General features: G+C 45.3%; 1 protein-coding gene and 1 non-coding gene across 7 annotated transcripts in view; one reads left to right on the plus strand and one right to left on the minus strand.

The window, feature by feature from the left end:
- Nucleotides 1-22,355, plus strand: part of TMEM44 (transmembrane protein 44) — a 57,395-nt gene extending 35,040 nt beyond the window's left edge. For 2 of the 6 annotated variants that reach the window (XM_024991733.2, NM_001099131.1), the window contains 2 exon segments: nt 5,208-5,240; nt 7,812-8,739. In XM_024991733.2, the coding sequence (XP_024847501.1) occupies nt 5,208-5,240; nt 7,812-7,922 (144 nt within the window). In that variant the 3' untranslated portion in view covers nt 7,923-8,739. 6 annotated transcript variants of the gene reach the window in all.
- On the minus strand, nt 15,830-15,903 carry MIR2287 (microRNA mir-2287). Its single transcript, NR_036330.1, has one exon. It is a non-coding gene; the product is annotated as a microRNA mir-2287 (primary transcript).
- Nucleotides 22,356-22,795: the final 440 nt, after the last annotated feature.

The raw sequence follows: 22,795 nt of genomic DNA on the forward strand, positions 1-22,795 counted from the left end.
TTTAGGATGGACTGGTTGAATCTTCTTGCAATCCAAGGGACTCTCAAGAGTCTTCTCCAACACCACAGTTCAAAAGCATCAGCTCTTCGCTACTCAGCTTTCTTTATAGTCCAACTCTCACATCCATACATGACTACTGGAAAAACCATAGCTTTGACTAGACGGATCTTTGTTGGCAAAGTAATGTCACTGCTTTTTAATATGCTGTCTAGGTTGGTCATAGCTTTTCTTCCAAGGAGCAAGCATCTTTTAATTTCATGGCTGGAGTCACCATTTGCAGTGATTTTGGAGCCCCCCAAAATAAAGCCTGTCACCGTTTCCATTGTTTCCCCATCTATTTGCCATGAAGTGATGGGACTGGATGCCATGATCTTAGTTTTCTGAATGTTGAGTTTTAAGCCAACTTTTTCACTCTCATCTTTCACTTTCATCAAGAGGCTCTTTAATTCTTCTTCACTTTTTGCCATAAGGGTGGTGTCATCTGCATACCTGAGGTTATTGATATTTCTCCCAGCAATCTTGATTCCAGCTTGTGCTTCATCCAACCTGGCATTTTGCATGATGTACTCTGCATATAAGTTAAATAAGCAGGGTGACAATACACAGTCTTGATGTACTCCTTTCCCAGTTTGGAACCCATCTGTTGTTCCATGTCTAGTTCTAAATGTTGCTTCCTGATCTGCATACAGACTTATCGGGAGGCAGGTCAGGTGGTCTGGTCTCCCCATCTCTTGAAGAATTTTCCACAGTTCGTTGTGATCCACGCAGTCAAAGGCTTTGGCATAGTCAGTAAAACAGAAGTAGATGTTTTTCTGGAACTCTCTTGCTTTTTTGATGATCCAACAGATGTTGTCAATTTGATCTCTGGTTTCTCTGCCTTTTCTAAATCCAGCTTGAACATCTGGAAGTTCATGGTTCATGTACTGTTGAAGCCTGGCTTGGAGAAATTTGAGCATTACTTTACTAGAGTGTGAGATGAGTGCAATTGTGTGGTAGTTTGAGCATTCTTTGGTGTTGCCTTTCTTTGGGATTGGAATGAAAACTGACCTTTTCCAGTCCTGTGGCCACTGCTGAGTTTTCCAAATTTGCTGGCATATTGAGTGTGGCACTTTCACAGCATCATCTTTTAGGATTTGAAATAGCTCAACTGGAATTCCATCACCTCCACTAGCTTTGTTCGTAGTGATGCTTCCTAAGACCCACTTGACATTGCATTCCAGGATGTCTGGCTCTAGGTGAGCGGTCACACCATTGTGGTTATCTGGGTCATGAATATTTTTTTGTATAGTTCTGTGTATTCTTGGACCTCTTCTTAATATCTTCTGCTTCTGTTAGGTCCATACCATATCTGTCCTTTTTTGTGCCCATCATTACATGAAATGTTCCCTTGGTGTCTCTAATTTTCTTGAAGAGATCTCTAGTGTTTCCCATTTTATTGTTTTCCTCTATTTGTTTGCATTGATCACTGAGGAAGGCTTTCTTATCTCTCCTTGCTATTCTCTGGAACTCTGCATTCAAATGAGTATATCTTTCCTTTTCTCCTTTACCTTTAGTTTCTCTTCTTTTCTCAGCTATTTGTAAGGCCTCCTCAGACAACCATTTTTGCCTTTTTGCATTTTTTTTTTCCTGGAGATGGTCTTGATCACTGTACAGTGTCACAAACCTCTGTCCATAGTTCCTCAGGCAGTCTGTCTATCAGAGCTAATCCCTTGAATCTATTTGTCACTTCCACTGTATAATCGTAAGGTAGAGAGGTAGAGAGCTGGTAGATAGGTGGAAAGAATGTATGAGAGGTGAAACCGTGTTTGATCCCAAGTTAAGTGTTACAGAACTGCTTAATTAACTGAAGAAATAGGAAGGATGAGATACTGAAGTGTAAGGTGGAAGGTTTAAATGCCTGAGAGGTGCGAGGAAAATAAAAAAGGAAATCTACTTAATGAAATCTAAGACCGAACTGTAGCTAATGTGTATCTGGTCATTCTCAAAACTTTATGATCAGAAAAACAAAAAAAAACCCTTTATAACGGGTCCTGAGTCCAGCAGCATTTCACCACCCCAGTCTTGGGGAAGTCTCTTCTCCCTAAATGTAAGGAGGAAGTTGTACAGATGGTCTCTGGGGGCCCATTCAGCTGCCAGTCTGGAAAGTGACTTTCCTTGGTGGTGGAAATACACCTCAGAGTCTTCAGGAACAAAGAAGTTAGCACATGACCTGGGAGCAGGTTTCAGAACACAAAAATGTGTACTTTCAGCAATGAGGTGAATTGAAATACTGTGTGCTGTGGTTCATGAAAGTGATGGAATTGTGGTCCTAAAGACTGCATATTCAAAAGCAGAGACATTACTTTGCCAACAAAGGTTCGTCTAGTCAAGGTTATGGTTTTTCCTGTGGTCATGTATGGATGTGAGAGTTGGACTATGAAGAAGGCTGAGCACTGAAGAATTGATGCTTTTGAACTGTGATGTTGGAGAAGACTTTTGAGAGTCCCTTGGACTGCAAAGAGATCCAACCAGTCCATTCTGAAGGAGATGAGCCCTGGGATTTCTTTGGAAGGAATGATGCTAAAGCTGAAACTCCAGTACTTTGGCCATCTCATGCGAAGAGTTGACTCATTGGAAAAGACTCTGATGCTGGGAGGGATTGGGGGCAGGAGGAGAAGGGGACAACAGAGGATGAGATGGCTGGATGGCATCACTGACTCGATGGACGTGAGTCTGAGTGAACTCCGGGAGTTGGTGATGGACAGGGAGGCCTGGCGTACTGTGATTCATGGGGTCGCAAAGAGTTGGACACAACTGAGCAACTGAACTGAACTGAACTGAAAGACAATTTAAGGGTATACAGAAATGTTTATTCTGTGTTAAGAGAGAAAAGGAATTTGCATAATTTGATTTGTGTGTGTGTGTGTGTGTGTGTTTCAGAGGGCTGTTCCTTCATTAAATCATAAAGGCTCTCAGGGATAGAATTACGTGCAGTCTTCAGTTTGTTTTTTTAAAAAGTTTCTATACAAAAATGAACAAATTTTGCTCCTGAAACAGGGAAAAGACTACAAAAATGTTAGTTACTTTCACCTTTTTTCGTAAGGGGTGGAGAGAGACCTCCTTTACAAAGATTTGGATTAATCATACTCCTTAGGGACATTCTCATCTACTACTTCCACTAGAGGGCACTCTTCTGAAATTTTAGGTTGCTGAAGATTTTGGAAAGGAGGTTTCAAGGTTTCATTTCAAACCTAGTTGGAGGACTCCAGCTTCTTTACTTGTTTGCTTATTTGTTTGCTTGTCTTTAAATACACTGTTTCTTTGGGAATAATTTTAGATTTACAGAAAAGTTACAAAGGTAGTCCAGAGAGCTCTTGTTTACCTTCACTCAACTCCTCCTAAGATTACCACCTTGCAGCAGCATGCTGCATGTGTCAGAACTGAGAAATTAACATTATTACGGTAGCACATTACTGTTAACTAAAGTACAGACTTTATTTGAATTACACCAGTTTTTCCATTAAAATTCTTATTCTGTTCCAGAATATAATCCAGTATATCCCACTGAATTTAGTAATTTTTTTAAAACAAACAACAAAACTCACTGTGGTAATCACACATCACCAATTATACTTTACATGAACATCTGTATTTTCTAAAGAAAGATGAAGGTTACCATTCTTTCTTTCACCTCTCCTTTTATTTCCATTACGTTTGCAGAAGTTATATAACTTTTTCAATCCCTATGTTGTCATCAACATTTCCGTCTTTTGCAGTGTATGGGGAACCATCATTTTTAGTAATTTTGTATCTTCCCCAATTAATCTTTTTTTTTTTTTTTCAGTTTATGTTCCCTCCAGCAGGATGTCATTAAAAAATGCATGCTGTGGAATTATAACAATTTTGTTAGGCATAATAATGGCATTGTGCTTAGGATTTTTTTAAAGTCCTTATCTATAAGATACATACTGAAGTATTTACAGATGACATTATTTACTTTAAAATACTTCAGCAAATGAAAGCTTGGGGGAGCTAGAACAAATGAAGGAGGGTGTGTCCATGGGTGTTATTGTTTTACTTTTGTGTATGATTGAAAATCTTATAATTAAAGAGTTGTTCAAAAGAAAAAGGCGTGGTACAGCTGAAGTCAGTGGTGACTCAAGTTTTTGAAGTACATTCTGTCCTCCTGCAAAAAAGGGGAAGGACTTCAAGGGGGAGGATGGGAAGGCGGGGGAAGAGGGAGGACCTGGGGAGAAGACTGTCAGGCTTCTTTTTGCCTCACCTACCCCCATATTTTGCCCTCTCTCCTGCTGGGGCCACCACATCCTGCCCAGTGAGGGGTAGGAAGCTTGTGTGGGGGCACTGACCAAGAACCCAGCTTTGGTGCCCCTTCCCTGCCCTCCTCAGGGTCAAGGTGGGGTCTCTGCCCTTTGCTCCGGGCCTACCAGGTGCCCTGGGTGTGAGCTTGGGGCAGAGCTCTGCCAGCACAGCCTGGGACAGCTCTCTGCCTGCTCCGCCCCTTCCTCCACCTCTGGCCCAGAGTGGAACTCCCCCCCACCCCCCCCCACACACACATAGCTGAGCCCCGTCTCTGAGCTAGCAGTTATCAGCAAATAGAGGGGTTCAGTAAAGTTTTTATAATCTTAATTCAGATAACACAGCTACACACACACACAAACACACATGTCCCAGGCACTGCAGGAGATGCCGGAGGAATGAGAGCAGATGGCAACATACCCTTTAAGAACCTGAATCAGATATATTTGAGGCTTGGGGTGGAACCAACTGTACAGTAAAGGCTGATTAAAAATGAATCTTGGGTGGAAGCAAATACCTCGTAGTTTTGAAGTGAAGATTTTATTTGCATCTCTCTTTTTTAGTTTTATGGTTTCAAGTTGACTCATCTCAGCCATGTGGTTAATAAATGGAATATTCATTGTTATGTCTAATAATATAAGTCCTAATAATAGTAATTTAAAAATCTGTATAGATAATAATCTTTTTCATAATTATCACAATTATCCTAGTGACCATTTAACTAAATTGGAGCCGCTAGTAGCTGCTGCCTTCTTGCTTGCTGAAGTCAGCTGTTCCTTTGCCTCCAGCCCAGTGGAGGGCCAGGCTTCTGGCTCAAGGAGCTGACGGGCTGGCGCTGATCTCTGCTCTGCTCAGTGATGGTGGCAAACTCTATTCAACACTTTTTTTCTTTATCTCTTTTTATTCTGCAGCAGAAGTATTGGGAAGCCCTAATCTCGGAGCAGGTATGGACAATTGTGCTCTCTCTTTATTCCAGAAGGGACTTCCTGTGGCTTGATTTCAGTTCCTGTTTTTGTGAGCCCCTCTGAGATGGCTGGGCCCATGCCAAATTCCTCTAGGGGAAAAAAAATCTGAAAATAAGAGAAGAGTCTGAAAGTTGAGGTTCTTTCCAGGCTTTTTCAATTCAGAGTTCTTTCTGCTTTGTCTGAACCATCTAATGGGGACTCAGAGAAGATACATGACCCAAGGAAGAAATGTGCTTGGAACAAAAGTCTCTGAACAGGAGGAGGCCCAGCAGCTCCCTAATGGCAATGGTGCTGGGAGTGACTGTGAGAGCATGGATCAACATTCCCCCCTGTTGTCGCTTGGAGACCTTGGGCAGCTGGCTCCTGTCTCCCTGCCATCCTCGCCTCCAAGTGACAAATGAGCACATGATTCATGACAACCACCTGTGCCTGTCACCTCCCAGGATTTTTTTTTGTTTTTATGATCAGAGAGTAGATTATCTTTTGCTCAAATTCTCTGAATGCCTGGATTCCAGCGATGTTTTTATTACTTAAAATGACATTTAAAAACACATTATTCTGGGAATTCAGAAGGAAGAGATTTAAAATGTTTTTGAAGGTTTTAACCCAGTTTAAAGAGTGCACCTCATCAGAGTTTCTGTTTCCTGGCAGCTGAACTGCTCGGGAATAGCAAGGATAACTCTTAAGAAGACATTTTAGGAGCTGGAGCAGTGGTTCTGATACATCAGGGTGGCTAAGAATCACCCTAGGAGTTTGTTCAAATGCTAAGCCTTAGATCCCAAACTACAGATGGGGTCAAGGGAGCCTTTTTGGTAAGCACCCTAGGCCCTCCTGGTGAGGCTGGTCCAAAACCAGATCCAGCACGTGGGTCTCCGCTTGAAAATGAATTCACCCATAAACACACTGTCCATTCTCAGAGAATGGAGCAGGCCCCTGCTTCCACTGCTAGGCAACTGGGTCTTGGAGGCTGAGGGGCCAGGGAGCTCTTTTACTTGGCATCTCTGATAACGTCTGGAAGGGATTTGGTTAGAGGTATCCCTCCAAGTCTGCAAACACAGATAGATGAGAAACCAGCACCACAAGGGCCTGACACAGCCCCAGACCCAGACGAGGGACTGAGCTGCACCAAGCAGATCAGCTTGGGCCCTCACCAGCAGAGTGACTGGGAGATGAGGTGGTCATTTTAACGTGATGCAGTTTCTCATGACCAAGTAGTAGAATCAGTTCAGTTATTACCAGTAAATCACGAATTAAATTGGACTCTCTGTTCAGAGCTACAATTTGTGTTTTATAACTGGCAGGCTGCAGGCATTTGTCTGTCAAGTGACTCAGGGAGCCTTGAGGACCTTGTCCTGACCTTCTAAGGACTGGATTGTTTGGTTCGTGTTTGAGCAGCTGGAGGAGCATTTTTCTTGAGTGCACATCTACGCCTGGCTCTATTTTCTTGCCCAAATAGACTGTCTGGCCTGGGCTGACACATCCTACATGGCCTTTGCTTGTTGCTTCCTGGGTCTTTTGATACCTTCAAATGCAGCCTTGTGACTCAGAATCACCAGTCATAGAAACTCAGAAATGGGAGCTCGTATTATCTAGTTCCTGATTCAGACTCCCAGTTCACACATGGAGAAATGAAGACCCACAGAAGAACCCCACATACCTCTGTGGCTGGAATCAGTAAGGATTCCCTTGCTTTTGGCCCACACACAGAGCTCTCTCTCTTATCCAAACTATTAGAACAATAGGAAGACTGTATGCCGCTTCATCAGTACTTGTGTGCTCACCTGTTTTTTTTTAACCTTTTATTCCTACTCCTGCAAATTTCAGTTTCCCATACTTGTCTGAGTCAGTGATGAAATAGTCACTGGCAGTGACCACCACTCTGGATTAGGTTTTAAGTGTTTGTTTTTGATGAGTTAGCTGACCTCAAGTTCAGAAGAAGCACCATATGGGGAACGGGGGTCAAGGGGAGACTAGTGCCCTACTCTTAGGGGGCTGTTATCTACACTAGTGCCCTACTCGTAGGGGGCTCTTATCTACCTGAGGACAAGGTAGACACTCAGGCAAAGGGCAGGACCTCCCATGATCAGCCGCAAACCAGTGATACAAGCAGTACAGAGAAGAGGGTGAGAGCTCAGTGGGTGTCAGGGTAGGCTTCTTAGAGGAGGAGAGTCTTACCCAGGCCATAAGGAATAGGTTGAGTTTTCCTGGTCTTTTCTAGGATTGAGTCTGGCATAGAGATGGAAATTCTCAGGATAAAGGGAACATGCCTCAGGCTCACTAGAGAAGGACTTGGTGAAGGCAGGGGGAACAGAGAACAGGAGGGGAAGTAGGACTGATCTATTCAGGGTAGCTGTCCGTTAATTCCTTGATTTAGAGTTACACTTGCCCTATTAGGTCCTAGAATCACAGGCCTGGTTCCCCTGTCCTTATCTGTTTGTTCTTGTCTGTGCCTGGGCCTTGAGAATCAGGACTGGAGCTGTTGTTGGGGGAACTGTAAGAGATAGGATGGGTCTAGTCCACCAAGGTACCTCTTGTGTCTTTTTTCCACAGTGGGATCCTGAAGATGTAAACCTTGGAGGGAACAAAGACAGCATGGAGACACTCAGATCACAGGCACACAGGTGGTCTGTGAAGCCAGTGGACTTGCCCTCCGATGAGTAACACTTTCTGGAGCCAACTCAGCAGCTCAGAGCCCAGGGTCAAACATTTGTCAGGAACTGAGCAGGGATCAACCTTCAGGGACAGCCGTAGTAGGAATTAAGCTTCTACCGAGGCTGCCCATGAAAGTGAGGAACCAGGAGCTGTCATGGAACTTGGCTGGTCTCCACTACCGCTCAGAATGGAGCTAAGACTTTGGGCCCAGTGGACAGACTTGAACATGCCCAAAGTTTGTTCTAAAGATCGGCAGTTTGTCAAAAACCACTCGTGCTTTGACATATAATCTAAAGGACTTTGGGCCCTCTTTTCCTTTTCCCTTTGGAGTCAACCATACTCTGAATATCTGCTGTGAATGAGTTCATCTAACAAGCAGCTAATATATTTGGATCTCAGCAAAGCCCCATTCTGCAAGACCTGGCTAAGCCTAGCAAGTGGTGGGCCCACATTCTGGGTGTCTAGGACACAATGACAAGTTCTGATGGGACCTGACTACTGCCTTCCAGTAACCCACTAGAGTTTTCTGCTGAAAGTTGAGAGAGGACTGTTTGATGAACCAAGTGTTTACAAGATCACTGGTATTGCAAAGGCAAGCAGAGCAAATTGCTCTAGGTACGAGGACTTGCTCCAATCTGGCAAAGTGTGTGCTGGAGCAGGGTCTGCAGGTGAAGGGGACTGTCTGCTTTAGAGGGTAGCTGAAAGCACGCAAAGGGTAAGAGGCATGGCCGGAGGTGTTAAATTCAAGCACCGAGATCCCCTTGCAGGTTTATTTTGGAGCTAAGGTGGGAGAAACACTGGAATGAATAAATCCTGATTGAGAGAACTACAGTATTTCACCATGGAGCTCAGGGATACATCTGAATCCCAGCACAGCCTCCAAAGTCAGCCACGAGGGGATCTGGGAGAAATGCCAAGAAACACAGCTCTGCTCTTGGCTGGCCCCTGGCAGCCTGTGTGATTCAGCTGCAGCTGCCCAGTGGCTCCTAAGGGGTAGTGCAAGTCCCACCAGCATGAAAGAGGGGGTGCCTCTGGGAAGCAGTTCGGTTTCACAGGTCTCTGCATAGATTCTAATCAATTCCCTGTGTGACATGTGAACTAGAAGTGAACCTAAAGCCACCCTATTTATCCAGTTGCTTTGGACCCTGGTTGTCTGGTAACGGAGTTTGCTAAGTTGGTTTTGCTTTGTGATCTTAATCACTGAAGCTGTACTTTGATGGAAGATGAAACTTTTGAGTTGGGGGCAGGGGTAGGGGTTAGGAGAACATTCCAGAAGATGAAACCACACAGAGAATTGGAAGCAGGGAAGGGGGGAATCTAGCCAAGGAAAGAAGACTCTGATGTAGCCAGAATGGAAATAGAGAAAGGGTGAAGAGGCTGGAGAGGAACTGGGAGTTGGTACTTAATTCTATAGCTGACTGGTAGCTACTGGAAAATAGAGTAGGAAGCTGACTGGCATGCCTCAGATCAACCACAGCTGGATTGGTCAGTTTTCCATCCCTACAGCCACAACTTTTCAGGAAGCAGAAATGTACAGTCATGGATACAGTACCAACTTGGGGAGTGTGTTTAATCTGATTGGTGACAGCAGGGAAGAAAAAGTGTTTATCTTTGGAAAGGTAAAAGGCATGGGAATAGGATGACATCCTTGGAGTTTGCCTTTAGTATGTCCCCTCCCTCCAAGGGAAGACTGGCTTATGCTCCCAGAAGTTGGTTGGATCCTGATGGGAATGTCCACTCATTCAATAACATCAAGTGATCTTGCTGGCTTTGACCAGCACAAATTGCTTGAGCTGTAGATGTTGACCATCTCTTTAGATCCCATTGTCCCAGCCTCTTCCTTCACAAACCATTTCTTATTATCATTGTCCGAGCTTGTCTCAAAACAGACTCCCAAGTCTCTTCATCCAGAGTGAACATTTAAACTGAGAATTTTGGAAGCAAAGTTTGGCCTCATTGTTTAATAAGAACCTGTTATTCAAAGCTCTGTAACTCTGGAGCCTTTGTGAAGAAGTGCCAGCCAAAATGCCTTCCTCCTACTAAGAGGATTCTTGCCCTGGGCCTCTGTTGCAACTCCATCCCTAACTGTCAGTCAGACCAGGATGATAATGGGAGTTAATTGCCCTGAAGACTCACATAGCAGTGCAAAGAGGTTGCCTACACTAGGGAGAAGCTGGGAACCAATTGTGTAATCCTCCTCTCCTGCCCATTCATCTGATCATAAGAGATGGTGTAATAGTAGTTGTGCTGCCTATTATCTGCATGGCTTGGAGCTTGTTACTTAAACGTGGTGAACTCTTGGGGTAGGCTGAGAATAATAGCTATCTAGAAAGCATGTTGTGAAGAGTAAGTAATATATATGGAATGCATAACACTACTAACACTACTACTACTACTACTAAGTCACTTCAGTCGTGTCCGACTCTGTGTGACCCCATAGACGGCAGCCCACCAGGCTCCCCCGTCCCTGGGATTCTCCAGGCAAGAACACTGGAGTGGGTTGCCATTTCCTTCTCCAATGCATGAAAGTGAAAAGTGAAAGTGAAGTCGCTCAGTCGTGTCCGACTCTTAGCGACCCCATGGACTGCAGCCTACCAGGCTCCTCTGTCCATGGTATTTTCCAGGCAAGAGTACTGGAGTGGGGTGCCATTGCCTTCTCCGCTACTAACACTAGATGACTCAAAGTAGACATTGAAGAAGGATTAGTTTCCTTCCTCCCTGTAATTCCTGGCCACATATGTCCAGAAAGCCAGCTGGTAACCAAAGAATCACACCGTCAGATGGAAGAAACTTCAGAGGAGTGAAGAGCCTGACAACTCCAATAAGTGATTAAGTGGTCATCCGGCCCCTGCTTAAGCTACTCAAAAAAAAAAAAATCACCCATTTTAATCTCCCAAAGAAAGAAATCTGTGATTTAGGGAGAACTGTATCAGTAAAATTTTCTTAAAATCTGTCTAGACCCTGAAGAACCAACCCCCTTATCTCCCCCAGTACTTGAGTATGGTGAAGAGACGTATGAACAAACACCCGATGCACTCACATGTGATTGTTACAGTGGGGTATGGCTCCCCCAGAGCCAGGAGAGCAAGAAGCATGGCTGGGCTCCAGTTCCTAGGTCTGCTTCAGTGAGAGACTTGTCAAGTCATGTCCCTTTCTCCTTACAATTTCCTCATCTGTAAAATGAAAGGGCAAATCTCTGTCCCTTTTTCCCTTTTATGAACATGCCAGTGAATTCTTTCCTACGGAAGACTGACATGTTCATAAACTCTCAAGAAAGAGGCATTATCAAGAGAAATTTTAGATACACTTTAAAAACAGGTTTCATTATATAATATGCACTTCTCTCTGTTTGAATTTTACTATCCGTTTAAGATAAAATCCCCCTTTTATGAAGAGTCCAAGTTTTGCTGTAACAAGAGATCACAGCATATGACATTAAAAATGTCTGCAGTTTCCTTCCAATACTGAAAAGTCTTAAATATGAGATATGAATAATATTTTCCACAGTGACAGAAAACGAACTCTGTATCAATCATTTAGAAAAAGAAAAGCTTTTCTTATGTGATTGCAGCAGGGCTAAGTCCCTATCCTGGGTTAGGGGCGCTCGCCCCCTTCTCACCCTCCACACTGCCTTAGTGGGGCAGTAAGTGGCCTCCACAAGTTGTGACGGGGAGGGAGGCCCCTAGTGGCACCATGAGAAGTGAATCCCAGCTGCTACTTGCTACCTTTCCCTCTGTGATTCTGCCAAACCCCAGCAGCCTGCGATCTATTCAAACCACCGCCCGCCGACTTCCGGGAAGAGAGGGCCTGTGTGGCTCGGCGCGTGCGCACTGTGCAGCCACCGCCTCACGCGAGTCGTGAATTCTGCATGTGCCAGCCCCTCAGTCCCCGCTGTGTGCGCGTTCCTACCTCACCGCCACCGCGCCCGGGCCTCGGGGGCACTGCAGAGGACGGCTCTTGGGGTGCATTTCACACCGCTTGTTTTGTAAGGGGATAATCTCGAGATTACCCTTCTCAAAGTATTTGAGATCCTTCAGCATCCTTTAGGATGTACTGCAGAGCAGACTCTGTTTTTAAATATATTTAAAATACGTTTTTTGTTTTTAATATCGCAGGTACACGGTTTTTAAAAAGAGAATCAGACTGTAACAAAAAGCTTGTAAAGGAAAACATCAGCGCCCTGCTCCTCCCTTCTACCCATAAAGGTCCACCCACCCACTCTTTTTTTTTTTTTAAAGACTGCTTTGTTCTAGCAGTTTTCTCCTTTAGGTTTGATTTCAGACGTGCTTTCCCGCCGTAAGTTTCCAAGATTATACTGTTTTTGTTTTGTTTTTCTTGGCTAGATTCTCTCCAACTTCCATTAAGTACAAGCTAATGAGACACCACGGTGTGTTGAGAACTGTTTGTCGAAACTGTCTTTACATCCTGCTTGTTGCTGTGGAATCCTTCGTGCCAGGGCCCTTTCCTCTTGCTTTTTCCTGATCTAGCTTCCAGCTTCTAAGTCCTGCCCACCACAAGTCGCACCTGCCCTCAGAGCAGCCTAGCTAGTCCTGCCTCTGCTCTGGACTTGACCTTGACCTTCATCCTTTGATCTCTCCTGCAGGTGTCCTAGTGCTTGGAGCATCACCAGTGCAAGTCTCAGAGATTTTCTAAACCCACAACCGGAAAAGGGCTCTTCTACACTGCAGCTGCCACTGTCTTTCCCAAGGACAGCCTGACCATGTGTGAGAAGAGCTATGCCACAGGCCTTTCCTTCTGACCAGCAAGTGCACTGTGGAATATGTATGTCCTAAAGCTCTTAAAGCTCTGGTGTGTGTGATATCTGTTCAAATAATAGGCTCTTAGGCTCCACCCTAGTGATTTCCTAGATCTGAACAGGGCCTGGGAATCTTTGGGGGTTTGCTTTTTGTTCATTTGTTTTTGTTTGTTTGTTTGTTTGCAGCACTGAGGTATGCAGGATCTTAGTTCTACCAGACATGGAGCCCCCTGCATGGAAGTGCAGAATCTTAACCACTGGACCACCAGGGAAGTCCCAGGGTCTGGGAATCTTTAACAAGCTCCTCAAGTGATCCTTTGAGAACATTGCCCTAAGGAAATTACTTTTAAAGTCTTTCTATTTGTGTGAGATGTTTTCATAAATGTATTTAGAACAGGCACAAAAGTGATAAAGCCTCAAAACCCCACTTGTTTGGAAAGATTAAACATTATACTTTCATGAACAAATGCTATTTGGGTATTAGACCTAGAAGATCACAGAGGAACAGATCTGAATTACTTGAAATCATCTAGTTCAGTGCCTGAGTGGCTTGCTCATTCTCACAACTTGAATTCCCAGTTCCAACATGGAAAGAAAAATCTGCAGAAGACAATGAGACTTTCTATAGTAAGGGGATTATATGGATTCTTATAGTAGTGGTTTCTTTACTGTAGAAGCAGTTGAATACATTCCCCAGTTTAAAAATATTTCCCCCTAAATTCTCTTCCCTTTCAAGTTTGCAGCATAAACCTTTGGTTCCAAGAGAAACCCCTTGGCTCTAGCAGCTGCTGTAGTTCCAACTCGTTACTGATCTCATCCCTCAAGACTAAAGAACAATAAAGGGAGACCAGATAGCAGTGATTCTCAAACCAGGGAAAACAGACAGGAGAGAGCCCCTGAGAAAATATGAAAGCCTAGTTGTTTAAAAGCAAGGTGGGAAGACTAAAAGGACAGATTTTTTTTTTTTTTTTTTGAGAGTTCTGTAGTATGAGCCCCCTGGTGGCTCAGATGGTAAAGAATCTACCTGCAATGCAGGAGACGTGGGTTGGATCCCTGAGTTGGGAAGATCCCCTGGAGAAGAGAATGGCAACCCACTCCAGTATTCTTGCCTGGAGAATTCCATGGACAGAGGAGCCTGGTGGGCCACAGTATATGGGGTTGCAAAGAGTCAGACACGACTGAGTGACTAACACTTTCACTTTCTTTAGTATGAATAAGAAAAGAGGCATATCAAAATATATATATATGTTAATATACAGAAGTAACTGTCATGGATATATTTGTAAATGTTATGCTTTTAAATACTTTTTGGTGCTTCATTAACATTTAAAAATTTTTTTATTGGAGTATAGTTGATTTACAATGTTGTGTTAGTTTCAGTTGTACAACAAAGTAAATCAGATTTACTTTCAGATTCCTTTTCAGATTTTTTCCCCATAGGTTGTTACAGAATATTATAAACTTTTAAAATTAGTATTGTTTATCATATAAGTATACAAAATAAACTGAAGAAAGTTATGAATACCTATATGCTCCCCCGAATAACATTCATGGAAACATTAGAAGAGGGGAAGCTTATAAGTAACTATGTATTGTGCATGTATTTTCATCTTGCTCTCTGTGTGGATGTAGAAATTATATTTTCATTATACTTTTCAGTATTTTATACCTTTTTCATAATGAGCATTTTTTGGGGGGATTAAAACAAAGTGATCCATCATAATAATATTTGACAGGCAAGGACCTCAATAATTGCTAAAAACTCATGAGAAGACATTCACAGGGTCACAAAGTACCTCTTGTGTATGAAAATTCAGTTAACAATCAACCTAAGAAGAAAAAAAGGGAATTTTATTTGAACCAAACTGAAGATTATAACCCAGGAAACAGATTCTCAGAAAGCTCTGAGAGCTATTCTTTCTGTTAGAAGTCATTCTTAAGACAAAGGACAAGACAAAGAACAGTAAATACATCAAAATGACCTACTAATGTTTTGCATAAAGTTCACCAAGGTTATGTAGTCCAGGGAAACGTGTGCAAAGTGGGCTTAAAGTCAGCACGACCCACTACAGAATTGGGGAAAAGTGCTAATCTTCAGGGAATTTACATGACTAGTGTTGGAAACAAGGGTAAAAGTGAACGTTACAGTTAAGAGGCGCCCCCATCACCGAGAAGTTCTGGTGTATGTGTATTGCAGATACTCACTGGACATTAAGGAGAGGGAGGAGTTGCAACTGGATGCAGAGAGAGGATTTTATGTTTAAGTTTTCTTGTCCTGTCTTAAAAGATAGATTTTATTTCATCACACCCTGCTAATTACTTTATTAATTACAAATGGAAATAGATTCCTGTACAATGATGAAATCTGCATATTACTGTGGGGGTGATGTGAGGATATCACCTTAACCAGGATATGACGTTCACATTACCAAAATCAAGGACATTGGAGCGTGTGCTGCATATTAGCTAACATTATTATTTCATTTTCTTGAGAGTGATAATAGTATGGTTGTGTAGGAGAACCCCCTATTCTTCAGATAGACATGCCAGCTATTTAGGAGAGAAGCAGCATGATTTGGCCACTTTGAAATGGTCAGACAAGAAAAAGTATGTATTGTTCAGCTATACATGAAGACTAAAACAAACGTGATGAAATGGGGTCAACTGATGAATCCAGGTGAATAGTATAAGCATGTGCATCGTATCATTCTTGCAACTTTTCTGTAGGTTGAAAGTTTTTCAGAGTAAAATTTGAGGGCAGAAGTACAGTCAGCTTCACCAAGAGGTGGTTCTCCATCACGCTTGCCTGTAGAGGACCCTGAAATTCTAGGGCTTTGTGAAGGAAACTGCTGGATTACTAGGGACTGCTGTTCAAGCAGCTTCCCTGTGCAGCTGGCTTCTGAGCTGGCTGATTGTGGGATGATATCAGGCCATAAAGGGTGAACAGATTCCAGTTTATCTGGTACTGAGAGAAAAATAGGCCCTGTATCTTAGACAGCCCTGATAAGGCACCTCCATGGATATGAGTAATTGTCAGACCCAGGGGATGAACCAGGGCTGAGAAAGCTGAACAATGGAAAGCCGGGAGCAGAGTGACAAGGAAATTCTTCCCCTGAATTGCCTTTTCCTATTGAGATAAGATAGTATGCAATAAAGCGCCAGACTCAGAAGTGCTGCCACCAGTCCCAGTGGGAGTGGCTGGCACTGAGCCTGAGCGGCAGCACGTGTGAGCCTGGTGCTTTCAGCACCTGGGTGGTCCCTCAAGGGCTTGCTCAGGCCTGCCGCACAAGGGGCAGGGCGAAATCAGTGACCTCAGACCCAGAAGGCCTGGGGGCAAGTCCTGATTCCACCACTCACCAGCTCAGGGACGATTCTCTTATTCTTGTTTGCACACACAGACACAAAAATATTTCCTTTTCTCCCGTCTGCCTTACTGATAGGTTGCAAAACCCGAAAACAAACCATAAAAGGGTTTTTCAACTCCCAAAGGCCATCGAACTGTCAGTCATTATCATGACTCCCTAAGCATGAAGCAATTTGATTTGTAGCTTTCCCTCCTCTTCAGGCCAGACTCACCTGGATGTCTTTTAGACCCTGAGTACATTTTAAAAAATTTTATCTTTAATTAGAAGATGATTACTTTACAGTGTTGTGCTGGTTTTTGCTGTACAACAATGTGAATCAGCCATATTCATATATCCCCTCGCTCCTGAGCCTCCCTCCCACCCTAGAGTACATTTTTATTATGAGATTGTATGAGTAAAACCTTTCAAACTTCTGAGGAGGCAGGATGGAGATGCTTCGAGATGCTCTAACTTCTCCTGAATGGGCAGAGTGGCTGAGGATGTTGCCCCTTTGATATACCGTAACTGGGAAATAGATCCCCACAGGCAAGCCGTGACTCATCCACACTGTTCCGGCTGAGTCGCTGTCCCAGCTGAGCGAGCATGGGTGGCCCTCTGTCAGAGTGCCATACAGGAGGGCCTCCACTCAGTCCTAGATGTCAGCCTTGGCGTCTCAGGGGCAGTAGAGCAGAGTGGACAGAGTGGAAAGGGAGCCATGCCTTTGGCTGATCTTCAGGAGGAGAGGATTGAGCTGGTGCAAGGAAGAACTTGCCTTCCGTCTGTCCCAGCTGCAGTGGAGGCCAGGAGTTCCCTGGTACTAAAGTTATCCCACACAGCTCCATCACCCCTTCTCTGAAATGTTTTGGGGAAGGGGCATTACTGACTAGAGATGGATCAGATGATATTCCAGGGCTCTTCCAACTTTAAGAATCTAAGCTACTTTTGACTAGCAAGGAATTTGGATTATCCCATCCTCTGCTTATTGGTCATGTGACCTTGAACATATTAACTTTCTTTTCCTGTTTTTGTTGTTGCACCATGTGGCATGCAGGATCTCAGTTCCCCAACCAGGAATTGAACTCTGGTCCCCTGCATTGAAAGTGCAAAATCCTAACCAGTGGACCTTCGGGGAAATCCCTGTTTTTTAGTTTCCTGATCCTTCATTTCCTCAGATGTAAAATTAGATTATTAACATCTACCCTAGTTACCTCCTAGAGTAGAAGCATCCACACAAGTAAGTCATGCTTCTTGGTGCAGTCATAAAATTTTTCCCAGCTCTCTCGGTCCTCTGCCCACAGTTCCTGGGTGGCCAGGAGACAGCCTGGACTGGCATATTCCATGGGTCCAAAGAGAGGTCACAAATGCTCAAGGGGTCAGCACTAAATACAATTTCACTGACCAGCCTCCGTCCTTGCTCAGCACCTGGCCCTTTCTGGCTTCCCCCTCCCTCTGTCGTCACCCTTCCCTTCCTCCTTTATCTTCTGCTCAGTCAGCTAGGCTTCTGAGAGAGGACTATGTCTCAGACACCCTGCTGGGCCAGGGAGCATGTGAAAATTACCCAGTCCTGCCAGCATGTCTTGCCTGGTGTGGGGGGAACACAGAAGGAGGGTTGTGCTGGGGCTCCCAGGGTGCAAGCCTTTGTGGGAGCAAGGCCAGGAGGGCCAGCTGGACAGGAGAAGTGTTCACCAAGAATAAGACATTTGAGACTGTCTTTTAACAGACTGGTTTCCAAGTACAGAAGGACAGCAGAGGGCATGAGCACAGAGCACGTGGTTGTGAGCCTTGGGTCCCCTGGGCTTGGCTTCTCTGCGCCCAGTCTTTAGCTAGCTCCTTCCCTCTAGGCAGCTCCCACCCGCAGCTTCCTTCTAAGCAGGAGGATTTGGAAACTAGAAACAGTTCCTGGGAACACTGCTGCTGGGTCATTGAGGGTGTAAAATACTACTGTGAAATAAAGACAGTAATTCTCAGCCCTGACTGCACATCAGCATCACCTGTGGTTTGTTTTCGGTTTTGTTTTCAATTCACATTTCCTGGCCCCACCCTTCATCTACTCTCATTCAGTAAATCTGGGGCTGCTGCTGCTGCTGCTAAGTCGCTTCAGTCATGTCCGACTCTGTGTGACCCCATAGATGGCAGCCCACCAGGCTCCCCCGTCCCTGGGATTCTCCAGGCAAGAACACTGGAGTGGGTTGCCATTTCCTTCTCCAATGCGTGGAAGTAAAAAGTGAAAGTGAAGTCGCTCAGTTGTGTCCGACTCTTGGCGACCCCATGGACAGCAGCTTACCAGGCTCTGCTATCCATGGATTTTCCAGGCCTAGGATCCCCTAATCAAGAGTTTCACTTAACTGCAGTTTTCTAAGAATCCTAAAGACTCAGAAGTTCCAAAAAACAGAGGAACCATGGTGAGATTAGGTGGGATTAGTCTGGCCTTCATTTCCAGAATGGGCGAGAATAATGATGAGCAGTCCACTAAAAAATCTTCTCTGAAATGGGAATAAAACCAGCTCCTACCTCATAAGATAGTGGTGAACACAGAGAACATAATAGCATGTAGTAAGCACTCAGAAAACAGTGGCTAATGTTATGGAGGCAGCGAGGCCTGTCTGGCAGTTAAGGATGTGGGCTCTGGAGCCAGACTGTCCGGTTCACAGCCTGCTGGCTACTCTCATATAACCTCCGTGCCTCAATTTCCTTTTCTTTACAAAAGGGTGATAGTAACTTCCTCACAGAGCTGTTATTACAGGAATGAATAAGGGTTTGGCACTTAGATCGGTGCTGGTCTAACCAAAGGAATATTGCATATATCACGACTTGTGCTGTGACAGCTAGCAGCCTCATGGTGTCACTATTGGGCACCGGTCCTGCCGCCTCTTCAGCTGGTGCCCGCGATGCTCCCTGCAGCTTTTCAGGCCCAACCCTAGCCCTTGGAGAAGGAACCACTGCCTCCTGCCACCCCGCTAACTGTGCTCTCCCAACACAGCAGTTCGCCTCCACAGCCCCCTCCCAGGACACCAGCTGGCTCCACAATGCTGAGTCAAGACCTGGTTCCACCCCACCAGCTGGCAGAGCCAGAATCGCCCTACCTCCTTCCCTGCAACGATCTACCCGAGGGTTCGAGGCTTCTTTGACAATCTTGGAACCTAAAGCATCTGAGCACATCCCTTTCCCTAAGAAGGCTACTGTTTTAAAAGAAGTCATTTGAGCAAGTCATGGGGTTCCCATGCCCCTCTTTGCTCAGAAGGCTGTCTGTCCTCCGTGGCCCCAAATGACTGGTCCTCATTAGGGAGATTCCCGAAGAGATTAGCAGGTGCGAACACATAACCTTCTGGTGAAACCACTGCCAGGGTTTCTAAAGCCCTTTTTTTTTGCTTTTTAGAGAAGAGAGGAGAATCTCCCCTGCACCCCTGCACCCCCATCTACCCTCTGCTTAGAAATCATATGTAATTGCTTTAAAACTCCACACATGATTCTGATATGCTGTCAGGGTTAAGAATCACTAAAGTAAGAAGACAGAGACCTAATGATTATTAGAACTCACCTGTGCCAGTGGGAGGCTGGGGGCTTACTCCCTGGAGCCTGCCATCCCACAGAACATTTCAATCCAAGAATGCCAGAGTTAAATCTGTCCCCGAGATCAGCTGGCTGAATGATTCCCAAACTCAATGCAGCAGAATCACCAGGGCCTGCCCATCACACAGATCCTCAAGTTTTAAAATTCAGGAGATCTGGGGGTGGGAGAGGGGGGAGGAGTCTCAAATCCTCATGAGATGCCAAAGTAGGGATCTGTGGGGAGGGTGTGGGCAAAGAGGGTAAAAGGCTGCCTACACAGTGGTGCCTAAGCAGGGGCTTATGTGAGGCAAGGGGGCTTCTCAGGAGGGCTGAGACAGGAGGAGTTGTCATCTGTGCACTTCTCAGCGTTAAAACTCAAATCTCTTGCCAAATAATATAGCCCCTATCTGGCTATCAGGGCATATTTTTCCAATGAAAGAAAATATATGTCCAAAGCAGGAATCCCAGTATCAGAACACTCCGTGAGAGCGGAGGTGAACCCCTGGGAACGCAAGCTGGGAAGACAATTGCTGCCACCGGTCAGTGAGGAAAGCCTCGAACTCCGATGACCTCATGGCTCTTTTCTGTCGCCGGTGACTGGACACACCCTTCCCCTCTGCCCACCTCCACCCACTAGCATATCAGACAGATGACTGCATGAGCCCAGGGGAAAAGTGTTCCCGTCGATAACACGACATTCTCACGTGCTGCTGCCGCCACTGGCCTCATCTCCCAAACGTCCCATGATGTCAAGCTGAGCAAGCCTGGCTGAGGTCAACAGGAGCTCTCTCTCTCCCCGGAGATGCAGGAATTTTTGAAAAGTTGTCTAAGGGCAAATGCCTGGTTGTGCCTTGAATTTTTCCTGCGAACACTTTAGCTCTGACAGTTTGAGTCACTTTTGCCCCCTGGCTCACTGTGCCTGGTTTTGTTTTTCTGAGCAGTGCTCATAGTGAGAAGAAAAATTGCTCCAGAGGCATCAGGGAGGCAGCCTGTCCAGCCGTGAGGTAAGTGATTGCCCAATCAAATGAGGCTCACATGCTCATGGCCTCTGGATTCCACCCCTCCAAAGGAATCTTTCCCTCTCTCTCCAAATTCTGTAAGTGATCCCAAGGTGTCACCTAAACCCCAAAGAACTCAGTTAGTGATAAAGAAGTCAGGGGGCCAGAGCCTCCTGGGTATCACTATTTCCATCAAAATACCAGAGGATCTCCCCAAAAAAGTCCTTTCCCCACATTATCAAGCTCTCAAACCTCTCTGATGGCTCCCCAGCCCTCCCCAGTCTCCTACTTGGCTAAATATTTGGGAGCTGAAACAATAGCCTCACTGAAGCAGTGGTGGGCAATTACTGGAAAGTCATGTGATTGCCCGAATTCAACCAATTTGTCAAAGACCATTTTCCTTTCACTCATCACCTCCCCCACGATAAGATAGGGTCCCCAGAGCACAATAATCCTTTCCTGAGATACAATGTAGAGGCTCCTGAGAAAAGAAACAAAAGTGAGGCTAATTTTGGCTTTTCTGGGACTAAAGAAAAGCAGGCAGACAGGCAAACAGGCCTGGTTCAGCTCGAGGAAGCTGCTCCTTGTTGGCTGCTCCAGGGTGTCTGCTTAGGTCACCAGGGAATTTGGAGAACAATGCAGGGGTGGGTGGGTGGGATGGAAACAGACCTGGCCCTGGTCACCGTGACTGAAGCCTCGTCCAGGCTCTGAAGAGGTCTCTAGAATGGCAGCCCATGGCTTCAGACTTGGATATTTTTTAAAATTATAAACTCCTTGCTGCTTTTCCTCTACTAAATTATTCATGAATTAAGACTTGGGGATTCCTTACAGACCCAGCCAGTGGTCTTCAGGCTCTTCAGGGCTCTGTGAAAGCCCTAAAGTTGCAGGTGGGGGTGTTGGTCACCATGGGCCCTTTTTCCTGGGACAAGGACCCTTGACTTTCCTCTGATTCTCAGAGGGATCTGCTGTCCCCAAATGGTGTATCTTTCTTGGCAGAGCATTCCCCCCCTCTCCCACTCCACCCTCAGGCAGAACTCCAGTTCTTTGTGGCAGTGGTGGTCAAATTTCCATGGGCATTAGAATGACCTGGGTATCAAGTTAACATGTAAATTCAAATTCCTTAGGTCTGGGTGGGACTCAAGAGTCTGCATTGTTGACGAGCTCTAGGTGATGCAGCAGAGAAGGCAATGGCCCCCACTCCAGTACTCTTGCCTGGAAAATCCCATGGATGGAGGAGCCTAGTAGGCTGCAGTCCATGGGGTCCCTAAGAGTCAGACAGGACTGAGCGACTTCACTTTCACTTTTCACTTTCATGCACTGGAGAAGGAAATGGCAACCCACTCCAGTGTTCTTGCCTGGAGAATCCCAGGGACGGGGGAGCCTGGTGGGCTGCCGTCTCTGGGGTCGCACAGAGTCGGACATGAGGTAAGCGACTTAGCAGCAGCAGCAGCAGGTGATGCAGAGGCTACTGGTCCTGGAGCAGAGCCTGGGGGCAAGCCATCATTCTTCTTCCAAGACTGGGTCTTGGTTGTGGCCTCCTAACTGGTCTCCTGTGTACCCTCCCGCTGGCCACAGGAGTGACCTTGATGCACATGTCTTTTCTTTTTTAGCTTTTATTGAAGTGTAGTTGCTTAACAATGTTGTGTTTGTTTCAGGTGTACAACAAAGTGATTCAGTTCTACAAATACATACGTCCTCTCTTTCGAAGCACATTTCTAGTCGTGTTCCTCCCCTTCCTGAAAGCCTCTGTGCCCTCCATCTCTGTTAAATAAAACGCCTCAGAATCCATAAACAAGATGTTGATGATTTGTCTTTATTCTATACTTTCTCTCATTGTATCATCCTCAGTTCAGTTCAGTTCAGTCGCTCAGTCGTGTCCGACCCTTCGTGACCCCATGAATCGCAGCACGCCAGCTAATTCCTTCCATGCTGGAATCCATAAGAGCAAAGACTTGGGAGATGGGGGTGTCATTATTCCTGCCATTTTGTGACCATCTAGTCTCCAGTTTCTTCATGTGTAAAATGGGAATAAAAATACCTACCTCAGGAGCTTGCTGGTGGCTCAGTGTCTAAGACCCCATGCTCCCAATGTAGGGAGCCTGGGTTTGATCCCTGCTCAGGAAACTAGATTCCACATTCCGAAACTAATAGTTCACATGCTGCAACAAAAGCTCAAAGATCTCGAGTGCCGCAACTAACACCCGGTGAGTGTGTGTGTGTGTGTGTGTGTGCTTA

Source organism: Bos taurus, chromosome 1 (assembly GCF_002263795.3).
Source record: "Bos taurus isolate L1 Dominette 01449 registration number 42190680 breed Hereford chromosome 1, ARS-UCD2.0, whole genome shotgun sequence".
In the NCBI taxonomy this organism is placed as follows: Eukaryota; Metazoa; Chordata; class Mammalia; order Artiodactyla; family Bovidae; genus Bos; species Bos taurus.